Here is a 12443-nt window from a genome sequence, read left to right as displayed (position 1 = left end):
CCGGACCGTGTTATCTCTCGAAGAGGTGATCACAATTGGCCACCGAGACCTTGTGATTTAACACCTTATGACTTTTTTTTTTGGGGCCACGTGAAAGAGAAGGGCTACGCTAACAGCTCAGGGTCGATGTAAGACCTCAAAGATGGAATTCGTGAGTCTGTTGAGGACATAGGGCAGCCACTTTGCAATTCGGTTATGGAAAATTTCATGAAAAGGCTATTATTGTCTTGTAAGCGTGGTCATGATGGTCATTTACCTAATGTTGTTTTTCACTATTAACGGCATTCCTGACTCGCTGTCGCTCAGGCACAATTTTTTAGAAGAGCGTACAATTGTTGGCGTATGCCGATGATATTGACGTCATCGGCCTTAACAACCACGCTGTTAGTTGTGCCTTCTTCAAACTGGATAAAGAAGAAAAGCGAATGGGTCTGGTGGTGAACGAGGACAAAACGAAGTATCTCCTCACCAAACAAACAGTCGACGCTCTCGCGTATAGGCACCCACGTCACTGTTGACAGTTATAATTTCGAGGTTGTAAAAGACGTTGTATAATTAGGAACCAGCATCAACACCGATAACAATGTCAGCCTGAAATCCAACGTAGAATCTCTCTTTTCAGCAAGTGCTACTTGGACTAAGTAGGCAATTGAGTAGTAAAGTCCTCTCTCGACGAACAACACTAACACTCTACAAGGATCCCATCATGCCCGTCCTAACGTATGGCGCAGAAGCTTGGACGATGACAACATCCAATGAAACGACGCTTGGAGTGCTTGAGAAAAAGATTCTGCGCAAGATTTTTGGACCTTTGCTCGTTGGAAACGGCGAATATCGCAGGCGATGGAACGATGAGCTGTGCATATGAGCTCGCGGGCGGCATTGGCTGGGTTGTTGTTGCTGTTGTTGTAGCAGTAATACAAGCCTCGTCAGTGTAGGGTATATCACCAGTCGTCTTCGTCTAGCTCATCTAAAGGTAGGCCCAAGAAACATGCTGTTTCAACAGGTTGGGTCCAGAGTGAGAGGGGGTGTTAGATGAGTAGGTTTTAGAGGGCATGTGAAAAGGTGGTTAGTGTCGTGCGGGGTATCTTCACATGCCGGACATATGTTTGGTAAGTCGGGGTCAATGCTGGATAAATAGGAGTTTAACCTGCTACAGTATCCAGAAGGTAGTTGTGCCAGTGTTACGCGTGTTTCACGGGGAAGCTGGAGCTCTTCATCTGCAATAGGTGGCGGTTGATCTCCGATTACGGCATTCACAGGACGGGAGATTAAGAAGGTGGTGACAATCTCCTGATGAATGTCGTTTATTGACTGTTGAAGTACTGTCTGATCCAGTAGATTTCTGTCCGTTTTGTCCTGGATCTCATGGCGGGGTCATGTCGTCCGAATGCGTACAAACACTTGGGCTCTGAAAGTATTCGATGTGGTACCAATTGGTGGTCGCAGAGGAAGAGGGAGATCTGCTCTGCATTGGAAAGATCAGGTGGGCTGGCTTTCACATGGTGTGTCCAACTGGCGCCGGTTAGCACGAGAAACGACTGGCACGCTTTGTTAAAGTCGGCTAATTTTTATAAGTTTTCTACACTGTTTAATATTAAATATTGTCAATTTGTATTTTAGTTCTGAAATTTATATCTTAAATGTCTGTTCTGAATATTGTTAGACAGTAAATAAATAAATAAATAAATAATTGGCTTTTTGTTATTGTTTTTTTTTCATTTGTTTTATTTATAAGAAGTGTTGCACCCCTAAAAGATGCGCAAACTAAGGTCCATCCAAATATACGAGTAGATATTTATGTATGTATTAAGAAAATAAGTGAATTTCCTGATAAAACAAACTTATTATATATTTCACAATAAACAAAAAAAACATGCACGTAAATAATAATGAAATTCGTCTGTCAAAACTGCATTAATAGCAAATTAATTCATATCGGCATGCCAACCGCCGTAGATATGCGGCGAAACGACTTCGGATGTTGAGCAAAAGACACAGCTAAGCGCGCCAAGCAGCAATCAAAGCGTAATTATACAGATTACAGAAACAAAGTGTATACACGCACACATCTACTAGTAATTAGCAGCGGGTTGAATCATTTACATAGCTGCATACATTAAGGAAAGGGCATACCTGTTACAGTTGATATCATTCATATGTAGTAAAGCTGTCTGCGAATATTTTATACACCTATGCACGCCCGTACATACATACATACGGCCACTACCAATAACCGGTTCGCCCGCAAACAGTAGTCAAAAAAATGTAAGTCATCATTTGAAAGCAGCAACAGCTAAAACAAACAAACCCAGCAAGTAATAGCATAACAGCGGAAACAAACAAATATGTGAACATGTGTGTGTGGGGATGTGTATGTTTATGTAAAGAAAAGGCATTTGTTTTGATTTTCGATGGCGCAACTTGATGTATAATTTATGCAAATATTTGATGCTACATATTTTGTTTGGATCTCCTTTTATTCAACAACCGGCTAATAATTATTTGGCGCTATTAAGGCACCAACATTAATGCGACACACACACATATGGGTGTATATAGGCGGATTTGTGGTGGAAACGGGTGCTTGGGGAGCCTCAAGCCGAAATTCACAAGATACTTTGCCACGGCGACCGGGAAGTACCTGGATTTATACCCGCTCAAGCCCTATTAATGCAGCTGTATTTTCCAATACCTTTTGGAGAATATTTTGTGCTGTTCCAACAACAACAACAGCGTTCCAGAAACTCAATGTTGCAAGTTTTCAAAATTTTGAAACCATTTTATTAAGGGTTTATCGAAGGTCGAGTAGATTTAAAGAACATTAAAAAGGGAATGCGAGTGCAGTACAATGGATTTAATTGTGTCTGAGTGCTGTACTTGCTAGTCTGTCCCGACAAAAAAAAAAGAGGTTGTCTGTAAAGTCGATTTACTGACGATAGTTTAACGTGACAACGTCATAAGAAAATATTGATGGAATGGTTGCAATTTTCAAAACAAAATTTTAATTTTATTTGTTTGATAGATATTTTGTATGGATATAGAGGAGGAGGTAAATGGAATTGCAATGGAATAGGTCAAGTTACATTTACACAAACGTGAAAAATGACGAAACATTTATCAAATTCATGAAAGATATCTTCAATTTCGATTGTGCATCAGACGTTAATAAGTCAACAACACTAAGAGGCACCATCATCGATTTGCCTTTTTCAAGACACTTTACACTCGAAACACTCCCTTTCATTTCCTACTTTTTCTATCATCGTCCTATTCTCAGCAGAGAAATGGTTCATTACCATGCACACAGGAAGAAGGCATATGCAAATACAAGTATGTGAATTTATATACAAATGCGCATATACATACATACATATGCTCACTCAAGTAGGACAGAGCCAGATGTCGAACGTTGCCGTTCGTTTGCTTTGTTCGTTCCGCGCTTTCGCTTGCAGTTCATTCAAGGTAACGGCAATGAGCAAGGTAACGAAAAATGAGCAAGGTAACGACAAATGAGCAAGGTAACACTAATGAGCAAGATAACGACACATTTTTTCGTGCGTGCAGCCGGCTAAATCGAATTATAAGACGTTATCACGTCAAAAACAAAAAAGGGGTTACGGGTGGTCAGAGGCCCGAAAAAATGATGTTTTTCTATATTTTTTTTTTATTTTGCTAGACAATTACTTCACGTTACAAAAATAAAAAACATAGCATTAATAATACATCATGTTTCGACTTTAGCAAAATTTAAAAAAAAAATTAATAATTGTAAAAGTTTCTCCAGAAGTCGCTTACGCTGATCATCACAAGTCCTTGGAGATTCATCTAAAATCAATCGGATAACAGAAATTAGTTTTATTAATAAATAATCTTGTGCCTGCTTGAAGCTTTGTTTTCGAAATTAACAATATGGTAGCCTCAGTAAATATTTTTCAGATTTTCGAGAAAAAACCCAACAATTAATGGTTTAAAAAAATCGCAATTACAAAAAAAATCCTTCGATCAGGCACGAGTTTTTTTTTCGTTTTTCAAAAGCAGTATACATTTTTTTGAAATCTACCAAGCGAATTTTAAATTACAGTGATCACCAGTTCAAAAAACCTAGCTTTGAGAAAAACGCATTTAAAGTTTTGTTGTTGTTGTAGCAGCATAAAAAATCCCCACACAGATGCAGTTCTTGGCCGGATATAAATCTCTGTCTTTCCGGTTACGTAGAACCGACTGTCGTAAGAGCGCCCGAGCGCCCTTTGTTAGTTCTTGAATAACTCGAAAAGTACCTATTTGTCGAATCCACTTCAAATCTTCACACAATATTTTTGAGATATTATACTTTAAGAAAATGCAAAAAATGCATTTTTTTGAAAATTCTGACTACCCTTAACCCCTTAAATTAATTAATTATCAAAAGTATTAAGCATCACATTAGAAAAAACTGTTTCGCCCAATAAAGATATAAAAAAAAATATTTAAGCCGAAACTTCTGTAAGAACCTCATAAGTACACCTAATTTTCTTTTTACACGAATTATTTTGCTTTAACACGATTTTCAATATTTTATAAATTTTTCTTATTCTTATTTTCTTTTATTCAAAATATAATTTATTTCATATATTTAATGCATTAAAATGTGTAAGCTCGAAATAAATTTTAAGTGAACTCTAAAAAGAATTTTTTAATATCTCTTTTTACACGAGTTTTTTGGCAACGTATCTATCGTGTAAAAAGAGAATTAGCTGCACTATGGTGAGACATCGCTTTAATTGAGGCCATTAAATCTTCAATTGAGTTGTCGACACAGACTCAATTAAGATACATAAATGGATTAGCAGTTGATAGCGGAAAAAGCTTTAATTTTGTTTTTTAAAATTTTTATAAAATTTTTTAAAAATAAATTTAGCTTTGAAAATAAAAAATTTAGACACATCATCTGCATTTCTGCGTAGGTGGTCCCCCATTTTTTGGTAACTACGGAAATTAACGCGTGTGACTGGTCTCAATGAACAGTATTTACAAGCCTGCATGGGGAATCTGACTCAATTTAGGCGTAATAAAGTATTAATTGCGCAATTTGTTGAGTTCCTCTAGGGTGAACTTCAGCTTCCTTGCTTTTATTCCATTTCATTTGGGGCCAGCTCTCCTCTGAGCTCAATTAAAGCCGTAATTTCCTACATTTTTTTAATTCTGCAATTATGAATTTGGTTTGTTTCTTTAAAAAAATGCACAAACCGTTTCTCAGAGATTAAAAAATCATTAGCTTTTACTTTTACCCCAATAAAAATTCAATTAAATAATTTATTTTTTCTACGAAGGATTGACGCTTATCAATCTAAGAGCCTATGCTTCCTATTTTGCTGTTGTACCATCATAAACAGTCCCCAGTGTGACAGCCCTTGACTGAATAAACAAATCCGAGTCGCACCGGTAACGTAGAACCGACTGTGTAAGTTATGTGCCACGTGTTTCCAATATTGGTTCCTATCAGCGAATTTTTGGAAAGATCTTTAGTAAAGGCATTTGACTGCAGCATTCATTTGAATAAATTCCACTTTCTGGCAATACATATTACTTCTTAGTGTTTTTTTTTTATTCCTTTCTTTTGCGTCCACACCGAGAAATCTTTCAGTCATTCACTTTTTCGTTGCTAATCATAGAGTAAAAAAATATTTTTTTCATTAAAATTAAAACATTATGACGTCTGTTTATTCCGAAAAATTCTGAACTGTAATATACATTTGTCATTATTATTTTTAATACATCTTTTTTTTACTTTCATTGTGAACTGCTGATATTTGAATTGCTGTAATTATTGTAATCATATTACGATGCATATGAATTACTTAAAAAATGTGTTCTAAAATACATATATAACTTAAAAACTCATGACGATCCACATATTTAGTAGGGTCTAGGCCGATTGCCTCCATCGCTTCTAACAGGGCCACCGCCACCATCGCGACGACCACCGCCCATTCCGCGGCCACCTCCACCGCCGCCACCTCGGCCACCACCACCACCACCAAATCGGTTGAAGCCACCTCCGCCGCCACCACCACTTCCGCGGTCTCTGTTTCCATATCCGCCGCCACCACCTCCTCGTTCATTATTACCATAACCGCCGCCACCACTGCCGCGATCGTTGCCGAAACCTCCACCGCCGCCGCCACCGCCATAACCACCACCACCACTATTACCATAGCCACCGCCTCCGCTTCCACCTCCGGCACTTTCACCATCACTTTTCGGCGCTTTGCATCTACGTATAACGATGAATAAATTTTATTCTGAAGTGCAAGCCATATAGTGCTTTGAACCTACCTATTACATTCGTTACGCCAGGCAAAGTTTGTATTGTTGCAACTACTACATTTCCAGTCTCCTTCGCGTTGTGGTACATTACTGCCGCCGCCACCACCACCGCCGCCTCCATTTCCGGCACCTCCTAACCTGCCACGACCGCCACGATCGCTGCCACCGCCGCGGCCCGAATCATAATCACCGCCTGGCCCGCCACCACCGCCGCCTCCTCGATCGAATCGGCCACCGCCGCCACCACCACCTCCTCCACGACCACCACCAGGGCCACCGCGACCACCAAAACCACCACCGCCACCACCACCAACACGGCCTTTCCAGTTGTTTTGACGTTGAGCTAACGAAACTTTAATCGTGCAACCATTGAAATCGCGGCCATCAAACCAAGCAATAGCCGACTGAGCGGCATTTGTATCATCGTAGGTTACAGTAGCTTCACCTTTGGAAACGCCCGTTTCTTTATGCTTGTACAACCAAATTTTTGGCTTCATTGTACGTTTATCTTTCTGCAAGATAATGAATAGAATATACAATTTTAATGAATTATGAGGTGATAAAACAGGCAGTTCGGAAACCTACCTTTATTATGCCGATTGCGCCAAAATGGGATTCGATTGCCATTTCATCGGTTGCAGGATCCATTCCTGAGACAAAAATCGTATCTTCTTGCGTTATCATTTCATTGCCACTACCGCCGCCGCCGCTACTGCCACCAAAACCGCCTAAAATTACATATCTAATTTTAGCAAGTTTTATTCTCAAATAAGTTTTCGAACTATGAAATATGGGATTGAACGCTAAATTTGTTTTGCAAACTACTTTTAAACCACTATTTCAATGTACTATACAATTTTTAGAAAATATGCGAGTGTATGACCATACAGAAGAGAACACATTTGAAACATGAACGAAGAATAGTGTGATTCAGTTTTAGTTTCGGGTACGCGTATAGGACATTTCAGATAAACCAAAAAAAATGGAGTATTGTTCATAAATTTTTACTTAGATAGGCACATTTTTGAAGGTTTCCATAAGAATATCAACCATGGTTAAATACCCTAAACTTATGCACTTATTGGAACTTGTTTGGAGGCATTGTGTGTAAAAAGAAATGTATCTAGACATTTTGGCATTAAAACTCATTTTTGTTACTCAGGAAGAATTTTTTTTTTTTTGAGATTTGAAGCTTATGCAAGCTCATGTTATTTCGAATCTTAGCATTAAAAAGGAAAAAAAACATAAAACAAAGTTTTACCATTTCTCACTTGCCTCAACAGCTGTTGACATTTTTTACAACCCCTATCAATATTTCCAAACACTTAAAAATTAATACAATGATGTTTATGTATACCAACCAAGATCAATATTTATTGATCAAAATTTCACACCATTTGTGTATTTAAATTAAAGCTACCACATACTCAGTGCACACACACACGTTGCTATGAACTTTAGGCAATTGTAACTTTACACATAACAAAAACAAAAAAATGCATATCCTTCTGCCTTCATTTGGCTGCACACTTGGCAGTATTAACCCTCACAAAGCGATATTTTTGCACACTCTTTATAGTTGAGACTTCTGATTCAATACGCAATGAAAACACTAGTCATACAGTAAATTTTACGTAAATCGCAGAGTTAAGAATTGTAAGTAGTAAATGAATTGATTTATACTTTACTCATTTGCAATTTGGCTTGCTTTTATTTTACCTTTATTGTAGCCGTCCTTGCTGCCGCCTCCATTTCTAAAATAGGATATCAAGACTCATTTAAATGTGCATTCTGTGATTTGCAGTGTGTAGGTTGTTACTGAGAAGTTTTTTAAATCTATTACATCGCATACACAAGCAAGTACCATTTTCAAGCCGCCTGTCAGATAATATAAATCTGTGAATATTTTATAATATCCCACCATTATTTTCCCATATGCGCAGTCAATCGTTGATGATCCATCATATGGCGTAGATATTAATATAACACAGTTTAAATCTTCTGATTATTTACCATACCCAACTAATCAACAACACACCGGGATTGAAGTAATTTCATACTAGTTCCTGCTATTCATGATACAGCAACAAATTAAACCATTTACTACGATTTAGTAACCAGAGCATGTGAGCTTTTCATTGATAGTTGTTTCGGTCGAAATATAAATAATATCGTTGACTGTATTACACCTTTATGCCTTAAAATTACTTTTAAAAAAGTTTCATAAACAATGGTATTGAAACAAAAAAATCAAGAGCTTTAAAAAAATGTACATAATAAGGGAATTTATTGCTTCTCCACTGTAAGAACCCTTCATTAGAAGCACGCAGCGACCTTTGGGATTTTATAAGGAAAATATCTTAACATAGCCAGCTCTAATGAATGATTTCAGAAATTATTTAAAGACAAAAAAAAAAATTCAATATTAGCTTATTAACTCTCTAAACAATTCAAATGCAATATTTTCGAATACAGACGTATTATATATGATAGTTTGTATCCTTGAATTTTTGCATTAACCCCATTCATTTCGTTGTCGATGTATGATAAGAATACCAGCCTACTTAGCAGTAAATGTTTTTCTTTAAGTGGGCCTTTATAATCTTATAGGCGGATTTAACATATCGAAATAACAGTCGAGAAGCAAAAATCCCCCATATATTTCATCAACGTAATACAAATTTACTTTGAAAGATACATACATGATGATCGATCAGCAGAATACCCTAAAAAAACACTTTTTCATTTGACCATAGTCAACAAAAAATACAAACGTCTAAACAGTAGCCACTCATTTTGTGTATATAAATCGAGGAATAAGCTTCTCAATGGGCCTTAGCTTGTGAAGTTTTTTCTCATCGGAAATTTATAAAAATGGGTAATAGATACATACCCATAACCGCCGCCTGCGCTACCTCCGCGGTCGTTCCAACCACCGCCACCGCCTCCACCACCTCCTCGGCTACCAGAATCATAACCTAAAAAAATTTCTTTTTCAAATTTCGATCCTTTTTCATAGTTATCAACAATATGTTGTACCTCCTTTATTATAAGAAGATTGGTCATTGTAACCACCACTTTTTGGTTGCATCTGCTGCTGGAAATTTGGCGGTGGTACGGAGAAGTTATTGTAACCTCCTCCGCCACCAGCGCCACCATAACCACCTCCTGCATTATAATCAACACAAATATTGAAAGATCTATCCAATTTTTCACTTTAAAAGTATACTTACTATCCATTCTCAGTTTTTAAACAAAGATCAGCAATGTATATTTTCTAAATTCTCTACGAATAACAATTTTTGCTAGGAAACTATCGCTAACCACGCCACAAGAAAATTTCTTCTGAATTGATTGAAAAATGGCGTTTCGCCGCACACAGGGTTGCGTTGTGAACCAACATAGCAGTCCTTAAAGAACGACATACACGAGGTATATTGTTTTAGCCTAAATTACAAACATGGTTGACAGCTGCCGTAACATTGTTTCAAATATTGTTTGAAACATAGCTTTGAAAGTAAAGACGAACTAAAGATTGCCTTATATACTTTTTCATAAATCGATGGAAGATAATTATAATCAGCGCAAAAAACTTCTTGAAAATATTAATTATTCATGAATGTTTGGAGGAGAAATATATAGAATTAAAAAGAAAGTGAATATATTCTCAAGATTTTTACTTCAAAAATATTAATTATATTTCGCATATTATTTTACTAAAGGAACTGAGATATGACTAAATAGTCTTTTTAATTTATTTGTTTATAAATTTTAAGAAGTTTTTCAAAAGCCTATCTTTTTTAAATTTCTTTTTATATTGATTATTGGTGGCCATCCAAAACTCTAGACGCTCTTTCCATGTGTCAAAAAAGTCTCCAATCCCCTGTTTGTACGATTGTTTGAAACAGTGTGTTCACTGTTAAAACATATCTGTCTTGCCGAATTTATTACCATAACTGTCTTAACATCAGCTATCATTATTTAATTTGACAAACCAATTTTCATTTCGCTGTTTACATCCGCGAATACAGCGATGAGGTTTACTTGATGCAATTTTCAAAATTAAATGTTAAGACAGAAACGTACCCACTTGAGAAAACAGCACAAAGTCAAAACAAAAATTTTAGGGATATTAAGGCACAATAATATACAGAATCTGGCACGTATATTTGAGAAAGTTTTCTTTAATTCATGAAGAATTAATAATTTCTTTAAATGGAATTGGTTCATTTGCATGGGACTGTCTCATTTGGTATATCACTGAAGCTTTCGAATATAGAAGAAGGCGCCACCTTCAGTATTCGGGTCACCGTGAACATTACTCATTTTCGAAGAACATTGCTAGAGTGAAAGTCGGACGGTCGGATGTAAATCTGAGTCGTTCGAGTAACGTAGGACCGACTATCGTGGGAAAATATTGAGTAAAGAACTAATGAGATAAAGATATGAAAAATTCAATAGGGGCTTTCCCTCAGATCTCGTTAAAGTTGTATTCGTTATTCGATAACTTTTTCCGCCTATTCTGATTTACCGAATAAAATTTTTACAATTTGCTGTGAATATATTAACGAAATTTGTGAGTACCTCAGCTGTTTGTGTTGTTATACATTAGAAATGCTGTCATTAGACGTAGAAATAATACTTAAGAATTATTGTAAAATATTATAATTTTAAAATTAACGAAGGATAGGCATGTTAAGCTTTATAGGTATGTCTGCTCGAGAACATAAAGACTTAGAAAACGAACGACGAATTCAACTTTAACGAATTTGTTGTGTGACCATATTTTTATGGCCCATATTTACTTTGTCGTTTAAACTCCGCACGCAGTTTAGCAGGACGTATTAACGTTGTCTTAACTCTAGTTAAACGACCGGTCAGACTAAGTTTCTTGGTTTATTATTGTAACATTTTACAAAGCCCAGAGAGGGAGCTCTAGTAAGCTCCGACAATTTCTTGAGATTCCATATGGGATGCTTAGAAAAGGCACCGGCACTTTGCGTGAGTTAGAAGGTATGGAGAGGGCTTGATGGCGAGAGCAAACAGTGAGGTACCCTCCCTATTGCATCTAAGCGAAGTTGAGTTCGAGAATAGCCTTCTTTGGCAAACGTCGCAGAAAAATACTTCAAGCCCAAGGTGAAGCTCGATGCCAGCCCTAAACAGAAGTATTTAGAGCAACATATCTGCTCTTGCGATAAAAGACGACGGTTAGTTTATAGGGTTTGGTAAAAAAACTCGACTCATTCCGGTATGTAGAATTAGCTGCAAAAAAAATCGATTGGTCTGTTGGTTTTCACTCTGTTTTCCTATATCTCCCGTCTTATGCTGAGAGGATTTTGGCATCATAAAAAAATGTTTGATTTACCCTTCTAAAAACCACCGAAATGTGTTTTTTTTTTGTTTTTGCTTTTTTTTTTTTTTTTTTTTTTTAATATAACTATTAAAAGTTTATTTTTAAACTGTTTTCTAAATTTGTAAACAAAAAGAGGATGTCTGTAAAGTCGGTTTACTGACGATAGTTTAACGTGATAACGTCATAAGAAAATACTGATTGAATGGTTGCATTTTTCAAAAGAAAATTTTAATTTTATTTGTTTGATAGATATTTTGTATGGATATAGAGAATGAGTTAACATTAACATAACATAATATAACATAACAAAACATAACATAACATAACATAACATAACATAACATAACATAACATAACATAACATAACATAACATAACATAACATAACATAACATAACATAACATAACATAACATAACATAACATAACATAACATAACATAACATAACATAACATAACATAACATAACATAACATAACATAACATAACATAACATAACATAACATAACATAACATAACATAACATAACATAACATAACATAACATAACATAATATAACATAACATAACATAACATAACATACCATAACATAACATAACATAACATAACATAATATAACATAACATAACATAACATAACATAACATAACATAACATAACATAACATAACATAACATAACATAACATAACATAACACAACATAACATAACATAACATAACATAACATAACATAACATAACATAACATAACATAACATAACATAACTAACATAACATAACATAAC

General features: G+C 35.9%; 1 protein-coding gene across 2 annotated transcripts; it reads right to left on the bottom strand.

Moving 5' to 3' along the window:
* Positions 1 to 5666: 5666 nt before the first annotated feature.
* On the bottom strand, positions 5667 to 9682 carry LOC129238965 (RNA-binding protein cabeza). Of its 2 annotated transcripts, none has more exons than XM_054874214.1 (7): positions 9543 to 9682; positions 9349 to 9489; positions 9203 to 9287; positions 8029 to 8063; positions 6895 to 7037; positions 6319 to 6821; positions 5667 to 6256 (listed from the first exon to the last, which is right to left on the bottom strand). In XM_054874214.1, exons 1-7 carry the CDS (start codon positions 9547 to 9549, stop codon positions 5899 to 5901), a joined length of 1272 nt encoding a protein of 423 aa, XP_054730189.1. In that variant the 5' UTR covers positions 9550 to 9682; the 3' UTR covers positions 5667 to 5898. The 2 variants fall into 2 exon arrangements, with proteins under 2 accessions (XP_054730189.1, XP_054730190.1); XM_054874215.1 differs by having other exon boundaries at positions 9349 to 9477.
* Positions 9683 to 12443: the final 2761 nt, after the last annotated feature.

This window comes from Anastrepha obliqua, chromosome 2, assembly GCF_027943255.1.
Source record: "Anastrepha obliqua isolate idAnaObli1 chromosome 2, idAnaObli1_1.0, whole genome shotgun sequence".
Classification (NCBI taxonomy): Eukaryota; Metazoa; Arthropoda; class Insecta; order Diptera; family Tephritidae; genus Anastrepha; species Anastrepha obliqua.
The sequence above is the reverse complement of the archived record's forward strand: the minus strand, read 5'-3'. Positions and strand labels throughout refer to the sequence as shown.

Excerpts from the sequence above, each read along its gene's own strand:
- LOC129238965 (XM_054874214.1), bottom strand. Across the intron at positions 8,064-9,202 it reads AGCGCAGGCGGCGGTTATGG|AAATGGAGGCGGCAGCAAGG; the intron begins GTATGTATCTAT and ends ATCCTATTTTAG. Across the intron at positions 7,038-8,028 it reads CAAGGACGGCTACAATAAAG|GCGGTTTTGGTGGCAGTAGC; the intron begins GTAAAATAAAAG and ends ATGTAATTTTAG.